Below are 19,474 nucleotides of genomic sequence, written 5' to 3' on the forward strand. Positions count from 1 at the left end.
TACATTGTCCATTATAATAGTAATTGAAGGTAGATACATATTAGCGTAATGTAAAATTTTAAATTCATTCAAATAGTTCAAAGGTCTAATAAAATCAAAGGCTAACTTACCTTGACGTCTTTCTGTATCAAGATTAGCACACGTGTATACCAGTGAGTATGAGATGTAGTCTGTACGTAACACCCAGTATGTAGAGTCAGTGAACTCTAAAAATTGCGTTATTTATTAATACAATATAGTCATTTTGCCATAAAAGGACCGTAAAATATAATTCGACATCATTGTCCTTGAATCTTTAGATTAACTTACCATTTGTGCCAGCAATAGGGAATCTAACAATAAGCTTAGCAGATCCGTCAGCATACGCTGTTCTAGCTTCTCCTTCTATAACATACTGCGTTTGGTTGATTACTTGAGTGTTTCGTACAGTTACGTAGTTTGTGACGAGGCTGTAGTAAGCATTGCTGCACGTGCCCTCTTGGAACTCATTAGGATAGGACGCAATGTCATGCCACAATCCAGTGTACTACAAAAATCATAATAAGAAATGTTGCATAAATAAACAGTTTTATAGCTTTAGGTGTAAATCTTTATTAGCAAATTAGAGAAGACCAAGACTTCATTAGCGTAAAATCAAGGTTTCCACAAATCCCGTAGGAAGAATGAACTTTCTAGGGTGAAAAGTAGCCTATGTGTTAATTTAGGGTACAATCTATTTTCCATCGGTAGTTTGAGTGAAATAGTAACATCCATACAAACTTTAGGGTTAATATTAGTGGGATATATAAAAAAAAGAGTAAGTTAAAACATAACACCATATACGATTTAACCGAATAATATTAGTAGACTAGAATAGGTGTAAGATGAAAATCGGCTAATGCCATAACCATTATCTACTATTTATGTGGGTATTTAATAAAAAAATGCTCAAGAGTTATGAAATACTATATATACTATATATATAGAATACTATGGAAGGCCATTGAAATACTAATTGTTTACAAAAATCTCCATTATTAGTTGACATTTACGAGTACGTATAATCATGTGTGGTATGGAAATAAATTCGCATGATCTTAGCAATGATATAAGATTATTTTTCGAACTCATTATGAATAGTAATAATTTATATATTACGGACTCAGTAATAAACAGCAAAATAAAAGCAATTTATCGAAGAGTAAGTGCTTTAAAGACATTTTTTAAACAACTACAGAATTGAAAAGTAGGCATTTCAATTACTATTTAAATTTTTTTTTTTGAGAATACATGGATTAACAATTCTGCCATTATTTGCTTGTGTAAGGATAAAAGTAAAATAAAATGAAAATTAATTACATTAAAATCAGCCTCAATAGCTCAAAGGTAAGAGCGTCGGACTCATCACCTAGGGGTGGTCGTTCGATCTCAGCCCCGTTGGTCTATTGTCGTACCCACTCCTAACACAGTATTTTTCGACTAACTGGAGGGGAATATTGGTCATATTTAAAAAAGATATGGCAAATATTCTTTAAAAAAAATTAACTTACTTTTAATACATCAAAATTGGTCACAACAGGTATATTTTGATCACACTGTCCACGGAAAATGACAGGATTAGGGCTCGGTGGAGGAAAGTAGAAACACCCTTTGTCGGAATGATCGATAGAACTAAAGTATTTCTCGTTCAGAACATTGATCTTGTTAACAATTAGGTTTATCCTCTCCACAGCAGATGGAGTTAGCTGAGATGTTCGGCTTAGTTTCCAACTAGTAACTGAAATCAAAAAGTAATGATAAAATGAAAAACCATTAAGTAAAAATGCATGCTGCTTTTGGTAATAGATGTTAATAATGTATATACAGTATACACCTATGCATATATCAAAGACGTTATTGGAATATATGATGTAACAACTAGAGGGGCGGCAATTATACCCTTCGGAACAGAACACATCAAGTTGCTTGGCGGCACAAGTAAGTCTAGCGATACTTTCCCAGTCGAGTTATGTCTCAAAAAGCGTTACTACTACTAAATCCTTACCTTGTCGTCTGTAGGTATCTATATTACGGCAGCTATAAACCAATGCGAACGAAACATAATCCGTATCCAATACCCAATATGGGGCTGGCTCAGGGGCTGAAAATAATGATGTGATTGTAATTATTATCTCTCAGATTTAAAGTAGGTTTACTATACAAGCATATATTTAAAAAGTTAAATATGTCCGATTCATTTGACTATACTATTAGTTTGGAAGGTATGCTAAAAGATGGCTAAGAAATCAGTACCTTAGTAGTATTTGCTTTAAATCATTAATTTACTATTTAACTTATTCTTAGTCAGTAATTCTTGTTCTTTTTGTTATACTGATGATAACAGAGCTAAATGGTAAATCATCATCAATTATATGCACAAAAAGTCCAATAAAAGCAACTTCTTAGAATTAAGCTAGTTTTCTGAGCATTTCGAGATTGCAACAGATTATATATCAGATTGCAACTGATTATATCCCATAAAATACTTCACCTAATTTTCTGAAACTAATCTAACTAATTAGCTTTAGTTATTTAGGCCAATCTATAAATATATATTATGTATATGCATGTCTATAATATATAGGTACAATATTTGTAATGGCTTATGAACTGAAAAGACATGACAGAGCGGCTATGCAACTTACAGTTGGGGAAAGTTACAAGAAGTTTTGCATTTCCGTCATTTGCGGCCAGAATTGCTGTACCGTTTATGGAGTCTAGCTCTTGGTTTATTACTTGAGTGTTGTAAACATCCACAGTTGATCCGTCAGGGTTCAATGAGTAGTTTGCTTCGTTACATGTGCCTGTTTGAGATTTCTGCGGGTAGCTTTGTATAAGACGCCACCGTCCTAGATACTGTTAATTATAAAATTAATTCCCTTTCTTAATTTTACTTTTAATCTTTATTTTTATTTTTATTTATAATATAGTTCAAACACTTTTAGACAAATTTCAAGGGACTGAGAAATTTTTAGAAATCAGTGTTGACTTTATATACCACTTAGTAACGGTTGCCTTTTATAACTAGTTATTAGAAATCATCTTATCTTTAAAACAATAGTGAATAGGCACCTTATTGGCAAGCGTGTCCCATCTTAGATTGTTTCTACACTTAAACGGTCAAACACGAGCCTATTTGCATTAAAGAAAATCATATCATCGTGGTGATGTGAAGGGTGATTATATACATTCAAATAATGAGTCACTGCATCGTTTTTCATCATATTTTCGTTTATGCAATAATCTAACATCGTATTTTCAACGGAATGACAAATGTATCTTCATTTTACGTAATGTGGAAGTAATATAGAAGTGGTACTCGTAGTAGCAAGTAGTAAGATTATTTCAACGAAAAACCGTTATTTACGTAATTTCGTTGAAATAATCACGTCAGTTGAAAGTAAAACGAAAAAATCACTGCCATTTGATGTACAATGACGTGTTCAATATCATTTCGTTGAAAAAAGTATGTTAGATGATCACAATTATGAAAATACGGTGAAAAACGATAATGATTTATTATGTGAATGGTACGCTGAATTACATACATAATAACCCTGCTGCTTAGTGTACTTACTGCTTCAGCGTTGAAATTCTGAACAACGCCAATAGTCTCGTCACATTGGCCTGGAAATTCTACAGGTTGGTCGGGTATTGGAGTGGGTAGGTAGAAACATGCCGTATCTGATTGATCAATCGGCTCGTAGTATTTGTCTTCTAATACATCAATTGTCGCTATTTTGTTGTTAATAGCTATTTTAGCAGCGGAATTCAGTTCTCTAGTTCTGCTGAGTTTCCAACTGAACACTGAAAAAGAAAATGGCGATACAGATTAAATATGTTATCTTCAACAATTTTAATTTAAATTGTTTTTCTAGCTAGCTATGTAAACTAGGAATTTTCTAACAGCCTTTCTACAAATGTTCTTATAGTTTTACAAAGTCAATTTAGAAAAGGAGTCGTTCTAGATCATTAACAAGTACTTTTGCTTTACAATATGAATTAATGAAATACAAGTAACTTGAATAAGGTACTTGTTTCTAGAAGAATTTCCTTTCGGTTAAATTCGGTTTGAGTCACATATATCACTAAAAAACTAAACTATGGGGTAGAAGAAGAATTACATATCATATGGGAATTTAGGTATACCTTTTTAAATAAGTCATACCTTTCCTGTAGTCATTGTTTACGTTAACGCAGCTGTATGCCAAAGCATAATTCTCATAGTCTGTATCCAATACCCAAAATGGTATAATTATCACTGAAACAAAACATTTTGTTATTATTGTGGCTTTATGTCCTCATGTTATTACATAAATTGTTTTATCGATATAACATGGCTTGGAAATTTCAAAATCAAATGTATAAATGGAGCAAAATCGACTGTATAAAATTCTCGTGAGGTACGTTTGAGAATCAGCATACATCTATTTTTATACCCCTAATTTATAAGGTAAAGCAACTATTGCCGGGTCTGTCAGTTTCTTAAATGCATGGTTAAGATATGGAACTTTCGAAATCTGTGTTTCTTGATTCTTCCTTGAACCTGGTCATCTTTAAGACATGAGTCAATAAGCTTCTTAGCAACCACCTTATGCCATATCTCATGATCAGGTGAGATGGTAGTCAAGCGTAAACCTATCTATATATATAAAAATAAATTACTGTTCGTTAGTCTCGCTACAACTCGAGAACGGCTGAACGGATTTATCTTATCTTGGTCTTGAAATGTTCGTGGGGGTATAGGGAAGGTTTAAAAGGTGAGAAAATATAGAATAATTGCCGGAAAAACCATAAAAATAACCTACAACTACTTCCCATACAAACGTTTAAGAGTCAATTATAGATCTTAAGGGTAGGGGTAGGGTAGGGGTAGGAGTGGGGTAGGGATAGGGAAGAATTGCACATAAGTCAAAGCGAAGCTAGACGGGTCCGCTAGTTCAATATAAAAAAACGGGTTACCTTGTCCGTTAGATGAGAGCGTTATGATCAGTCGTCCACTTGTATCTTGCGCTGACTCGAATGATACAACACTGTTGGTGACACCGAGGTTTTGGTTCTGCACATTGTTAGATACTAGATTCAAGTTGTTGTTATTTCCTAGTGAGTATTGGTGGCTGATACATTGGCCGGTCTGCTGCTCTTTCGGATAGGCTGCAATCTCGTGCCATTGTCCTTGAAACTGAAAGTTTTTCAAAATTAATTATCTGTTCATAATAGTTTGACTACGACATTTGGCCTAATGGTTATTCAATGTGGCTTCGAATCACGAGTTTTTGGATCGAGCTCTGAAGAATTGAGCTTTAATTAAAGATATTTTCATTAAAAAATGTCAGCTTGTAATTAGTTGGGAAGAACACACTTTTGGTAAAGATAAAGACGCAGGTATAACTGCAACATCAAACATTTTAATCTAAAAATAAGAATTTAAACTATCGTGAGTGTTATTCATATTAATTGATTATGAAACACGGCTAAAACTCACGTGATATTACGTCGGAGTATGCCCGACTAGGTTCGAAACTAGTCGGGCATACTCCGACGTAATATCACGTGAGTTTTAGCCGTGTTTCATAATCAATTAATAAAAATAAGAAGTTACTTATGAACGAATGAATTTATGGTGCTAATTTGAAATGTAATTATCTGAGCTGCTTAAGTGTACCTTTCTGTGCTTCCACGTACAATCAAAACATCTTCAAGGCAAGAGAGAATAGGTAGCAGCATAAATTTCATAAATGCTTTCTTTCAGATAGGTAATCAAGCACAAGCTGCCATAAAAATAAATCCCTGATTTGTTACGTGGATTCCATTTATTGTCAAAGGGGTATCAGGCTGATCTCACTAATGCAGTCTCATTAAAGAGGGTACAGAAAATACATGATCAGAAAATTAGATCTACTTACTGCTGTCATATTGAATGATGCTATAGCTTGTATGGTCGTGTCACATTGACCAGGGAAAACAACTGGTACTCCGGGCTCCGGTTCAGGGAAGTAGAAACATCCATTCCTGCTTTGATCCCTCTGCACGTAGTACTCATCTCTTAGCACGGGAATGTTGCTTGTGACTTTGCCTATTTCTGTTACTGCAGTCTGTGACAACTGTTTCGTTCTACTTAGCTTCCAAGACCAAACTGTATTAAAATAAAGAATGAGTTTTAACATTTGAATGAGTACTTATGTTGATTTTTTAAATTTATGAGTAAGCTAATTATATCGTTCGAAGTTCACATAGTTCGAAGAGCCGGTGGACGTTGGGGTCCCAAGGTGCTGGAACGACCCCGCACCGGAAAGCGCAACGACCCCTCACTAGGTGGACCGAAGACATCAAGCGAGTTGCAGGGAGCCGCTGGATGCTGCTTGAGACTGTTTTGTTTGGAAGTCCATGCAAGAGGCCTATGTCCAGCAGTGGACGTCCATCGGCTGATAATGATGATGATGATGAATTATATCGTGTAATACTTAATCACATGTACAATCTATCTCACTGTGTCCCGATATTTGACATACTATTCGTATAGATTCTGTTTCCGTGAGATTATCTTGATGAAAGTAACTTATTTCAAACTATAAATTTTAATATATTTCTATGTCAAATTTCATCCAGCTGGCCTATTCACTATTTTGGTCTTTGTTATCAATCTATGGACATAAAATCAATGGCAAAATGTCATTTACCTACTGTGTGATATCCATCAGTAAGCACTGGATGACATTTGTTACATAGAATCTCATGCTCTCATACAACGTATAAGTCTGCCTACTTCAAAGGTGCAAATTGCCTGCAAATCCCTTAAGTTTTAAAGTTGTAAATGATCTAACTAGTACTCGTAACTACCCCGACTTCGTTTAATTTATTTTGTATTAAGTTTACCTGGCCGGCTACACACGTTTTCTTTATCATTTTTAATATTGCATCAGTAAGTGACTATTCAGTTTAAGATTGATTCTATAGTCTGGCAAGTTCGTTAATGATACTCCCATGATATGCGGACGACGGGGGGAAAGGCTGCGCGGGTGTGAAATCGTGCGTGCGGGGAAGTGAGGTGCATCGTGGATTTTTCATTCATCGCTACACGCCCCCCGGCCCGCGCGGACCATCGGGAGTGTTATGAACGAAGTTGCCAAGCTATAAGTGGCATTATTATACAAAGAAATTTTTAAAAAATAATGGAGCAGCAAAACTCAGCATGCAAGAATCGAACTGTTAAGGCTTTAATATGAAAATATGTTTACCTTGACGCTGTTCCTCGTTAATATTCACACAACTATATACAAGAGCGTAATCATTGTAATCCGTTGCAAGAACCCAGTATGGCGCTGTTCTGAAAACTGAAACAAAAGAAAAAATATATTTTTAGCTTATGACTAGACGAAGGACTTGTATTCAACAATTTACAAGGTAAATTCGTTTTTACCCGAATTCAAATAAGGAGGACTTCTATTCGACGTCATAATTTCGTCGTTGAGAATTCCTTTTTTTGCTTGAAAGAGTTATATGTATTTGTATATACGAGTTCTTCCAGATTGGTCCCATTTCATTTTCATGAGAATCGCTTCAGTAGTATTGTGTTAAAATCAAAATAACTGACAAAACGTCTTTGAAGTCGGTTCCATTTTTCTTCAAAAAGATTGTCTTACTTATTTGGATATCATAAGAAGGTTCAGAGTCACTCGCCGGCGATGGAACGAGCTATGCTTGGATTTTCTCTGCGTGATAGAATCAGAAATGAGGAGATCCGCAGAAGAACCAACACTCAGCTCAGTCAGAGTCAGTCAGAGTCGCGATGTTGAAGTGGCAATGGGCAGGCCACATAGTTCGAAGAGCTGATGGACGATCCCAAGGTGCTGGAATGCCAACCCCATACCGGAAAGCGCAGTGTTGGTCGACTCCCCAACTAGATGGACCGAGGACATCAAGCGGGTTGCAGGGAATCGCTGGCGGCTGGAGACCTTGATGTTTGGAAGTCTATACAAGAGGTCTATACAGCAGTGGACGTCCATCGGCTGATAATGATGATGATGATGATGATGATGATGATGATATGATTAGCATCCGCTAAGAAAGGATTTTGATCAATTCTACCCTAAAGGGATAATATAGGAGTTGAAAGTTTGTAAAGTCCTTCATTTTTAGAGTTCCAGTTTTAAAAATTTGTTCATAAATCATATAAAAAAACGAAATATGTGTATCAAAAATTTTTAAATTTCAACCCCAACCCAACAAAGTGATGAAATAGGGGTTAAAAGTTTACATTGATTTCTACGCGGACGAAGTCGCGGGCGTCCGCTAGTAAAATATAAATATCCTTACGTGTTGAACCCGCGATGGGGAAGCGAACGGAAAGCTGCGCGCTGCCATCTCCTGATGCTATCTCTCCTATGCCTCGCAGAGTGTCCAGTCGTTGGCTTATAACTTCAGTATTGAACACATCCACGGTTTCATTTGCGTTGAGTGTATATAAGGCATTGGGACACGTTCCTCTTTGGAAACCATTAGGGTACGATGCGACGTCGTGCCAAAGATTCATGTACTGAAAATAATAAAGTGTTAGAAATAATTGTAGAAGATTTTGCGACCTCTGAGGTCAGTGGGTGATTCTGCGGTTTTCAATTGAAAGTACTGGGTTTCATTTGTATGTATAAGCTATATATGAAAGTGAAGGTCACTTATCATGATACTGAAAATCACTTGTATTGTACGTCGAACGGTTTTTGTTGATATAAACATAAAAGGAGGTAGTTTGGTGTTAGCAGACGTTCGAAAGAATAATAGATATACGTCCTAAAAACGGATCTTGCAACAGGGCCGGTTTAAGGAGGTCTTATGGCGGTAAAGTCACTGGCAACCGATACTATTTTTTTTTATTCTTTACAAGTTAGGTTAGTTTATTCACTACGCATTCCAATGCACCACTTAAGCCGTCAACATTTTATAAATTGGGTTAGTTAGATACTAGAGTAGTTTAGTGTAATGATCGTGGCTAGTTACTACCCTACCGAAATAAGTAAATAATATATGTAAAATACTTACGGCACTAACGTTGAAGTTAGCTACAGCTTTAATATTGGTATCGCATTGCCCTCTGAAAATTACTGGATTCCCAGGGTTGGGCGAGGGGTAGTAAAAACACCCACTGTCCGAATGATCCACAGGGTGGAAGTACTGGTTGTTTAGAACATCGATCCGGTTGATGATCGGATTCATTCTTTGATGGGCTTTATCAGACAAAGTCGTTGTACGACTTAGTTTCCAACTCCAAACTAAAAGCAAGCATTTAATTGAGGCTACACTGAATCAAAGATTTTATAATAGAGATATGTAACTAGATTCATGAAATCAGTAAACGCCTCAAGGGGGCAACAGGCGACCCTCGGGCGGGCAGCTTTCTCGCGCAGAATATAAATAAAAAGTCAAGCGTTTCTAAGTCAGAAGTATGGGTAGAATAAACTTAAGTAATACAATTTATTCAAGAGCCGTGATAGCCCAATGCCTCCGATTCCGGAGGGTGTGGGTTCGAATCCGGTCCGGGGCATGCACCTCCAACTTTTCAGTTGTGTGCATTTTAAGAAATGGAATATCACGCGCATACCAGAGAGTTTTTTTAATTCTCTGCATGTGTAAAGTCTGCCAGTCCGCATTGGCCGAGCGTGGTGGACTATTTGCCTAACTCTTCTCATTCTGAGAGGAGACTCGATCTCAGGAGCCGAATATGGGTTGATAATGGTGAATACAATTTATATTTTAGAATATATACCTCTTCTTTGATGCTCATTGATGTTATTACATGTATACACTAGTGCGAATGACGTATAGTCCGTATCCAGGATCAAGTATTGATTAGATTGACCTGAAAAATAGTTTCATACAATTTGTTATCACACACTAAAGGAAATGAATAAAAAATAAAACGCGATACACCTATGTCATTTGAATCACCACAATCTATTAATTACTAGCGAACGATCACGACTTCCTCCAATTTGCAGCTAGGGATGTCGACATTGAAAATAACATCTAAACCATGAAATAGATCAAAGACAACATAATACATATAAATGGGGCGCAAAATAAGCTTTTATTTGACATTTTAGACGACTATAATACAGCCTTTCTTGATGAGTACTGTTTACCACCAAAAAAAATAGAAATGAAGGTAGAAAACGAATGTCATTTCATGACTTATTTATTTTAAATTGTATATGGTTTGTTTATAAAATGTTATATAAAATATATTAACCATATCTAATTGTTTTAAGCTTATTAATCAAATTCATTTTCATTAATATTAGAACAAGTTAATTATAATTATTATTAGGTGTGAAATGACTAGTGATTTGAACCCTCATTTTTAATTTGTTTGTTGGTAAACAGTACTCATCAAGAAAGGCTGTAGTTAAATAACTGATGAGGGTATATAAATAACATTATTAACTGTTTATATATGGCAACTCCACAGTTGCAGTGTGAAAGCAGGCAACCTTTATTTTTCAATTCTTTTGGGTATATTCTATTAACTTAATATCCCCTGTTATAGGCCGCATATTCACTAATTTGGTCTTTATTAACAACCTATTAAAATAAACATCAAATCAAATGAGAAATGTCATCTACCTACCGTATGGTATCCACGAAGGGATATCAGTAAGCACCAGATGACATGTTACATATAATATCAATTTCGTATATGTCAACTAACATACGTCAAAGTTAGTGAATTAGCCTGCTGTTCAGGGGTGAGCCGTGATAGAACAGTAGATATGACCTCTGCCTCCTATACTAGTCTGCATTGGGCCAGCGTGGTGGACTATTGGCCTAACCTTTCTCATTCTAAGAGCAGACTCGAGCTCAGCAGTGAGCCAAATATGGGTTAATAAAGATGATGATGATGATGATGATGATGATGATGATGATGATGACAGGGATGATAATGAAGAAGTAGATAGTGCATAAGAATCTAACACAATATTACCAGCTGCTAGAACGAACAGTCTTCCATCTGTAGTAAAATTAACGGCAGTTCCAGTAGTTATGTCTAATCTTTGGTCGATAACTTGAGTGTTTTGTAATAAGATATTGTTGCTGCCTAAAGAGTATGTCGTATCTTTACAACTTCCTGTTTGGAAATCGCTAGCGTAACTCTCGATTAGACGCCAACGTCCAAGGTACTGAAAAATATATAAAGATCAATTTCCAAATAGCTCAATAATGGCGCCTTTGTTGAATGAAAAATAGTGACCAAAGTAGTTGAGTATACACTCGGAAACGATCATACGATCTAGTCTCTGTAAGATCAGAGTCAAGATCATTACGGAATCAAAATTTATCACATTGGTGCACACATTCTTCAAATCTTTTTGTCATAGAAAAAACTTTGAGATGAAAATACGAGGATCAAATATAGCATATGACACTCAAAAGAAACGTGGCTTTTTAATGGTAAAAATAATTTTCCAAATCGGTTCAGTAGATCCAGAAATTGCCTCCCTTATTTGATTTTTTTTTTTTGTTGTCGTCAAGAAAAGGAAATCCCTCCAGACTCTCAGGGCATGACCGACTTGCACTGTTTAAAAAGAACCTCCTCTGTATTTCGTGGTCAGCAAGGAACTGCTTTTCTTCGCGCTGACCTTTGACCTTTATGATATTAGTAGCCTATAAATAAATTAAAAGCAAATTTTGAAACTGTATTTACCGCGTTAAGATCAAAGTCCTGTATGACTGGAATATTTTCATCACACCTCCCGTTTAGTATGACAGGCTCCCCCGGTTGCAGTTGAGGTAGATAGAAGCAACCCGCATCTGTTTGGTCAACAGTCTCGAAATATCTTTCTTGAAGTACATTGATGTTTTGGATGACACTGTTTATCGAATTGGATGCATCTGCAGATAACTGTCTTGTTCTGCTAAGCTTCCAGCTGTAAACTGTTAGATATTTCATAATAATTAGAAATTGACCAACTTTAACTAATAAATGTAAATATTTAATAGCTAATAACGTTAATAAGAAAAAGTTGAAAATCGCTTGATAGCGGTTTCCAAGATATAAAGATTATATATTTTTGTATAAAGATGAAATTCGGTTGAAAGGTTTATATATTTATAGTAGACGTTCGTTAAAAACGGATTTTGCGAGTGGGCCAGATGATGGAGTTCTAAGGGCGGACGAAGTTTAATTTTAAGAATTATAATCGAAGAAAGGAGACTAACAAAACGGATTTAGAAGGCGAACGGTAGTGGAAGTATTGGAAGGAAAAGGCATTTAAATTCCAAATGTTATCCCACAAACCAAATCCAAGAAATCCTTATAAAGCCCAGGTCAAGAGTACCCTAAGCCGACGAACTTGGTTTAAGTATTGATGTCAATGGAAAAAACAAGGGAGATTGATGTAAGTGGACGTGGTCTTTGCCTACCACTACGGGGATGAGGCGTGATGAGAGGATGACGTGTGTATGTATAATTAATAGATCAAACAGATCACCCATCTGGAATGGAAAACCATCACGCCTCTTGAGGCATGCAAGCCGCATAAGAGCAATATGTGGATTGCAGAAAAGGGAAAGTTGTAGACCCTATTTTAAAAAATTAAAGATATTTACTGTGACATCCCTATATATATTTGAAATCGCATTATTTCTGAGAACGAACGACAGATTATTTCAAAGGCATAATCGTGAGCGTTGCAGAGATAGATTTCGGTTTCCTCCCCACCACACTGCTTTCCTAAATAAGAGCAATCTGCATGATGATTATTAGAATATATAATAAATTACCAAAGCGTATAAGACAGGAGAACAATTTAATTAGTTTTAAAAATAATCTGCGTAGGTTTCTCCTGGACAATGCGTTTTATGACATAAATGAATTTTTAACTTTGACATTTTAATATAAATTTATTCTTTTGACAATATGATGTAAATTGATTTTTGATTCATTTATTTTTTATTTGTATTTTCTTTTTTTCAAATTAATTAATATTGTTCTTCTATTCATTATTAAAAGTAATTTCTGGAATGACATAATATTTACTGTAAATGTAACTAATATAATATTTTGCATGCCAATCGGGCGTGATACAGAACAGATTATATTTATTTGTTAAGACCTTGTAAACTGTATCAGCAAATAAAGGATTGTATTTGTATTTGTATTTGTAAGCCCAACAAAGTGTTGCCTTCTGTCTATCAACTTGAGACTTATGTGCCTCATTTGCCTGTATTTACACCGGCATTTACATCAAATTTGGCAGCAGGAACAACTGTTCCACGGAGAGCTATGATCTTTATTAATGCTAAAAAGCTTAATTCTGATTTTGTTTGTAAATAAATTTGATTTTAATTTCAATTCTGGTGTGTATGAAAATACAAAAAAAAATATTTACCAGCTCTGAAATCTGAATTGACATCCACGCAACTGTATGCCAACGCATAGTTTAAATAGTCGGTATCCAGGATCCAATATGGAATGGTTATATCTGCAATAAAGATATAACATTAATATAGTCGACTGAGTGTCTGCGATATACGTACCTCATTTTATGAAGGCCGGGAGTTTATAAGTACAGTAGCCAATTATGAAGTTTGGACTCTGTTAGTCCATTAAGCCGGGTCCAGACGTGTGTAACGCGTAATGTAATCCACCGTGGACGGCACTACAAACATTACATGTAACGCTCGCACTGGAACACAGCTGTCAGTTTTTTGCGCGAACACAAAGGCGTTCGCAGTGCTCGCAACCATTGGAAACCACTCTTGAAACAGATTAGCGTAGACAATTTGCTTTGAGTTCGTGTGCCGTCCACATTGATGACACAAAACTACACGTAATCCTATATTACGCGTTACACATGTCTGGACCAGGGTTTACGTAGTACTAACCTCCGTCAATGCCTTTGAATGTAATACTGAATTTAGCAGTTCCATCAGTGGTCGTTTGAGTGACACTGCTGTTAGAGGTCCCGAGGAATTGGTCCTCGACGCTTGAAGTGACCAGATTGAACCCGCTGCTGGTCGCAGTGAAGGCGTGCGACACGCACTGACCAGGTTGCTGCTCTTTGGGGTACGCGCGAATTTCGTTCCACGTTCCTTCGAACTGTTAAAAAAACCTCTTAGTAAAAAAATATTTTAGGTGATAGCCCGGTGTATATGACCACTGCCTCCAAATCCGGGTGGTGTGGGTTCGATTCTGGTCCAAGGCACGTAGGTACCTCCAACTTTTCAGTTGTGTGCATTTTAAGAAATTAAATATTTCGTGTCTCAAACCGTGAATGAAAACATCGTGAGAAAACCTGCATATCAGAGAATTTTCTTAATTCTCTGCGTGTGTGAAGTCTGCCAATCCGCATTGGTGGTGGACTATTGGCCTAACTCCTCTCATTCTGATAGGAGACTTGAGCTCAGCAGTGAGCCGAATATGGGTTGATAGTGATGATGTATTACTTGGATTTCACCCGCTTAGTTTCCATTCCCTTGGGAGTAAGGGAACTTTCATGTAGCCTATGAAAATAAATGCTATTGTGGATTTCTATTGATAAAAAAAAATATTAAAATCGGTTCAGTGGATCCAAGGAATACCCTCTACAACGTTAGAAACTCAAATTAGTCCTGCAAATTCCAAATACAATTCCCCCTGCCAAGCCAAAGTTGGTAAGATCCTGCTAGAGCAGCTTTGGAGTTCTTATAAAAAACATGCTGCAGTTTTAGTGAAGGCAAGCTCACAATAAAAGCTACCTTTTATCCAGGGAAAGATCATAGTTCCCGCGGGATTTGTGAAATACTGAATTTTGCGCATTCAAGCTTACCCCTGTAAAATTAAAGTTTGTCGCCACTTGCACATTAGTATCGCTGCATTGTCCTGGAAACACCACGGGAACTCCTGGCCGAGGCTCGGGGAAGTAGAAGCATCCTTTTCTACTCTGATCATGCTTTTCGAAGTATTGCTGATCAAGAACTGGTATTGTCGGGATGATTCTGTCGATGGCTGCTGCACCGGCAGGGGGTAGCTCTTTAGTTCTACTGAGTTTCCAACTCGTAACTAAAATTGAAGTATTGAACGGGTGTTAATACTGATGATAATTTAAAAACAACATGTCAAGTGAAAAAGGAATGACCGATAATTGAGCGTATGGTTGGAGGGTGTAAAAGAGAATTGAGGAGTAGAAGGTTAGCTTGGTATGGACATGTAATGCATAGGGAGGAAAGTCTTATTACTTGAAAAATGTTGAATGTGCAAGTGGAAGGACATAAGAGGAGAGGAATGCCAAAGAAGAGATGGTTGGATTGTGTGAAAGAGGACATGTGTGTAGAAGGAGTAGATGTTAAGTTGACGAATGATAAATGCGAATGGATGAGATTGACATATTTTGCCGACCACACATATGTGGGATAAGGTAAAGGAGCTAATCATGATGATTATTATATTTTATCTCAACTCAAAAAAGCTTTAAAAGATTAAAGGAAAGGGTAATTTTAAAAATGTGAATACATTAATAATTGATTGTTATGAAATTAGATAAAGTTCGTATGTCTATTATCTTTCTTCTTTTCTTTTGTTTTTTGGCTTATTGTAATATCAAGCCAACACAACGTAGTTCGCCAATGGCGAGTTTTTAAGAGGAGGCAAGGAGATGGCGTCCTAAAGTCTAATAAAGAATCATTTTAAATGCTATTACTGAGATTCCGAAATGTGAATTCTAAAGTTTTAGTAAGTTATTATTACCGAAGTTTTGAAAGAAAATCATTCATGCTCCATACATTTTTGAGCTCGTATTGAAAGTACCGGCCAAGAAAAAAAAATGCCACGACTCGTTAGAATTAGCCATTTGGAGCAATAGCTAAACTTATATTATAAAGCTGAAGAGTTTGTTTGTTTGTTTGATTGAACGCGCTAATCTCAGGAACTACTGGTCCGATTTGAAAAATTCTTTCAGTGTTAGATAGCCCATTTATCGAGGAAGGCTATAAGGCTATTATCCCCGTATTCCTACGGGAACAGGAACCACGCGGGTGAAACCGTGCAGTGTCAGCTATTATGGCATAAAAGTGGTCGAGTGACTCTGAACCAAGTTATACAGGTTCGACGATTCGTTATTCCCATACATTTTGTTAATTTTCAAAAGTGCCCACTAAGGAAAAATATCTGGTAATCTGTTATCTCCTTTTAAAAAGAAAACTAAATGAAAAAAGAAACCAAGTCTACCTTGTCGATGTTCATCGTCGATATTAACACAGCTGTACACCAAGGCGAATGACTCGTAATCAGTTTCCAGCACCCAGTAACTTGCTGTAGAAAATGCTGTGGAAAAAACATACGGGTAGTTTTGAATTTTGTCTATTATTGATACTTAAAGCTGATGAAATGATGTTAGAAGAAAGAAAAGATAGGTAATACGCGGACCGCAAGTGGCATGTTAAAACTGTGCTAATTAGCAAACCTGAGCTCAGTCGCCGCACTGTCATCGCACCGTTGACAACGAGGTTGAAATATTTTTTGTGTCTACATCTACTACAATTTTTAGAACGAAGCTCCCATAAATCGAGTTTTTTGCAAATACATATCTCATTTCTTATGGGTTTGCGCTATTTGTATTTATTATCTTAACTTTTCTTTATTTTAAGAAACTTATAAGAGGTGCCCCATTTTGGGAACCACCACCACCCCTTGATGATGACTCCGACCGCTCTTACCGTTGAGCTATTGAGGCTTTAAAAGTACCCGATCCTAGTCATGGTCAATATCATTTGGATATTATGATTGTTACAGAGTCAAAAATTCCAAGCCCACCAACCCCTTTCAAAGCAGCGCAGTGGTTCTAAGTTCTCTCTTTTATTATTCTGTACGAAGCGTCGTGGTCGTAATCTATAAATTTCCCTGTTTCAATATATTCTGTGCTTTGTACAGCCGATAAAAGTCCAATGTTAATGATGACTTTTTTTTTCTCTTTTTTATTCATTAGTTATTTTTTTTTAATTTTTAACAATGTTAATATAAATATAAAATACAAAACACTATTAAAAATTTATAAAAAAAAATCAACCCTACCGCTTCAGAACATTTGAGCGCCCAAGCAACCGGTGGTCAGGGCTCCAGAGTGTTCCTCACTCTCCCGTTCCTACTCACAATACGCAATGTCGCAAAAATCTCTGCCTTATGCCTATGATGACTTACTATTAGTGCCGGCAATAGGAAAGTTGACAGTTAATTTGGCACTTCCATCCGATGATGCAACCCTGGCTTCGCCGTTGATGCTCAGGAGTTTCTCATCGACGACCTGAGTGTTGAAGACATCGACGAAGTCATCCTTCAGTCTGTAGAGGGCGTTATTGCATGTCCCTGTTTGAGATTTCGATGGGTAGGATTCAATGTTGTGCCATAAACCCATGTACTGAAAATCAAAATATCGTGATTTAAAAATAAAAACAACAGTGTTGACCAACATTATAATACACTAGCAGACGCCGCACGGTTTTACCCGCGTGGTTCCCGTTCCTGTAGAAATACGAAGATAAAATACCACTTGCGGATAGTGTAGCTTCCTATCAGTATTAATTTTTCAAATAAAAAAGTAGTTTCAGAACCTATTCAATGTCAACAAACAATCAAACCACGCGGGTGAATAATTTAATGTATTTAAACCGTAACCTTATTCTAATATTATAAAGAGGAAGAGGAGAGTGCCGTGATAGCCCAGTGGATATGACCTCTGCTTCCAATTCCGGAGGGGGTCGGTTCGAATCTGGTCCTGGGCATGCACCTCCAACTTTTCAGTTGTGTGCATTTTATGTAATTAAATATCACGTGTCTCAAACGGTGAAGGAAAACATCGTGAGGAAACCTGCATACCAGAGAATTTTCTTAATTCTCTGCGTGTTTGAAGTCTGCCAATCCGGAGACTCGAGCTCAGCAGTGAGCCGAATATGGGTTGAGAAGGAATAAAGAGGAAAAGTTGACTTTTAGTTTGGCAACCCTGGCTTCACCGTTGATGCTCAGGAGTTTCTCTTCAACGTCCTGTGTGTGGAAGACATCGACGAAGCCGAGTATTTTAAGGGGTAATCTCTGGATCTGCTGAATCGATATTGAAAATTCTTTTACCATTAGAAAGCCAAGTCCTTTCTAAACATAATATACTTTTGTAACCCCGTATTACCATGAAATACCAGGAATGGCGACGGATAGTGAGGCTTGCCACCGCACCCAAATGACGACCACGACCACTCTGTCAAGAGTATAACGACAAAGAAGAAGTAGAAGAAAGATTATCATGGTAATGGGTACTACGTGGCTGAAATAGCGGGGCGTTTGCTAGTAATTTTAACCTTACCGCTGTAGCATTAAAGTCCGTCTTAACAGATATGCTAAGGTCGCATTGTCCACGGAAAATGACTGGCTGTCCTGCCACGGGTTGAGGGTAGTAGAAGCAAGCCTCGTCGGATTGGTCAGCTTCGACGAAGAACCGTTTGTTCAGCTCAACCTCACTGCGTATCACTTCATTGACCGCGGTTTGCGCTTCGTGTGTCAGTTGACGTGATCTGCTGAGGATCCAGGCGTTTACTGAAAAATATTTAACTTTTTGTTACCTTCACATTCACCTCATGATAAGTTTGATATATTTTCTTATTTAACTGCGGCCCTGTAGGGCAATTCATTTTAACGTATGTTAGTGGATATATATGTTCCCAACTAGCTATTTGTGAGTAATTCTTAGGTTACGTGACTTCGCAATCACTTTTTGATTATTGCTAACTGATGAATCTTCCGATTATAGGTAAAAAATGACACCCAGTGCGTACTGACAACCCTTCGTTGATATCAATGAGTAGATATTGCCCAGTTGACATCATTATTTTTGTTAACATTACGAGATGCGAAAAAGGCGGTTGTTATTGATTTGATGTCAATTCTAAGCTAACTCACGTCAAAGTTAGTGAATTGACTGACTGGTCAAGCTTCGCATTGATTTCACCCTAATACAATGAACAGTTAACAGACACTTTAGCCACTGCCTCGTTGAGTAGTTAGCCTATGTAGTCTAGGATTACAATTTACTGGGTTCGAATCCTGGGTCGGGATGTACGAGATACCAAGTTTTTCTTTCTACTAAGAAATTTCAAGTTGAAACTCAGACCAAGCACAGACAACAATTTATCAGAACTAACTGATGTTAAATATAAATAAATATAATAAATAGATAATGAAAAAAATATATAATTAAATCCAATATCCTACCTTGTTTTTGATTGTTAGCCAAATCAATGCAAGTATAGGAGACTGCGTAATTTTCATAGTCCGTTGCTAAGATCCATAGCGGGGAGTCGACAAAAACTGAAAAAAAAAAAGAGTCCAAATAAATTAAACAATTTTTTGCCTCGACTCAGTTAATAATGCACTGACTGTTATCATCCGACTTCAAAAAGGAGGAAATTCGCAATTCGAAGCGTATGTTTTTTTTTAATTGTT

General features: G+C 36.7%; 1 protein-coding gene across 1 annotated transcript in view; it reads right to left on the minus strand.

The window, feature by feature from the left end:
- The window catches only part of LOC112046433 (uncharacterized), a 63,617-nt gene that overhangs the window by 33,196 nt on the left and 10,947 nt on the right, over positions 1 to 19,474 (minus strand). Inside the window, exons 6-27 of the mRNA XM_052888193.1 lie at positions 19,244 to 19,339; positions 18,339 to 18,568; positions 17,186 to 17,402; positions 16,217 to 16,312; positions 14,820 to 15,052; positions 13,897 to 14,110; positions 13,401 to 13,493; positions 11,714 to 11,943; positions 10,994 to 11,189; positions 9,779 to 9,871; positions 9,055 to 9,284; positions 8,335 to 8,554; positions 7,257 to 7,352; positions 5,925 to 6,154; positions 4,981 to 5,200; positions 4,187 to 4,279; positions 3,596 to 3,825; positions 2,664 to 2,874; positions 2,024 to 2,119; positions 1,530 to 1,756; positions 310 to 526; positions 111 to 206 (exon numbers count right to left, since the gene is read on the minus strand). Coding sequence (XP_052744153.1) covers positions 111 to 206; positions 310 to 526; positions 1,530 to 1,756; positions 2,024 to 2,119; positions 2,664 to 2,874; positions 3,596 to 3,825; positions 4,187 to 4,279; positions 4,981 to 5,200; positions 5,925 to 6,154; positions 7,257 to 7,352; positions 8,335 to 8,554; positions 9,055 to 9,284; positions 9,779 to 9,871; positions 10,994 to 11,189; positions 11,714 to 11,943; positions 13,401 to 13,493; positions 13,897 to 14,110; positions 14,820 to 15,052; positions 16,217 to 16,312; positions 17,186 to 17,402; positions 18,339 to 18,568; positions 19,244 to 19,339 — 3,864 coding nt within the window. The remainder of the gene's footprint in view (positions 1 to 110; positions 207 to 309; positions 527 to 1,529; positions 1,757 to 2,023; positions 2,120 to 2,663; positions 2,875 to 3,595; positions 3,826 to 4,186; positions 4,280 to 4,980; positions 5,201 to 5,924; positions 6,155 to 7,256; positions 7,353 to 8,334; positions 8,555 to 9,054; positions 9,285 to 9,778; positions 9,872 to 10,993; positions 11,190 to 11,713; positions 11,944 to 13,400; positions 13,494 to 13,896; positions 14,111 to 14,819; positions 15,053 to 16,216; positions 16,313 to 17,185; positions 17,403 to 18,338; positions 18,569 to 19,243; positions 19,340 to 19,474) is intronic.

Source organism: Bicyclus anynana, chromosome 21 (genome assembly GCF_947172395.1).
Source record: "Bicyclus anynana chromosome 21, ilBicAnyn1.1, whole genome shotgun sequence".
NCBI classification, from domain to species: domain Eukaryota; kingdom Metazoa; phylum Arthropoda; class Insecta; order Lepidoptera; family Nymphalidae; genus Bicyclus; species Bicyclus anynana.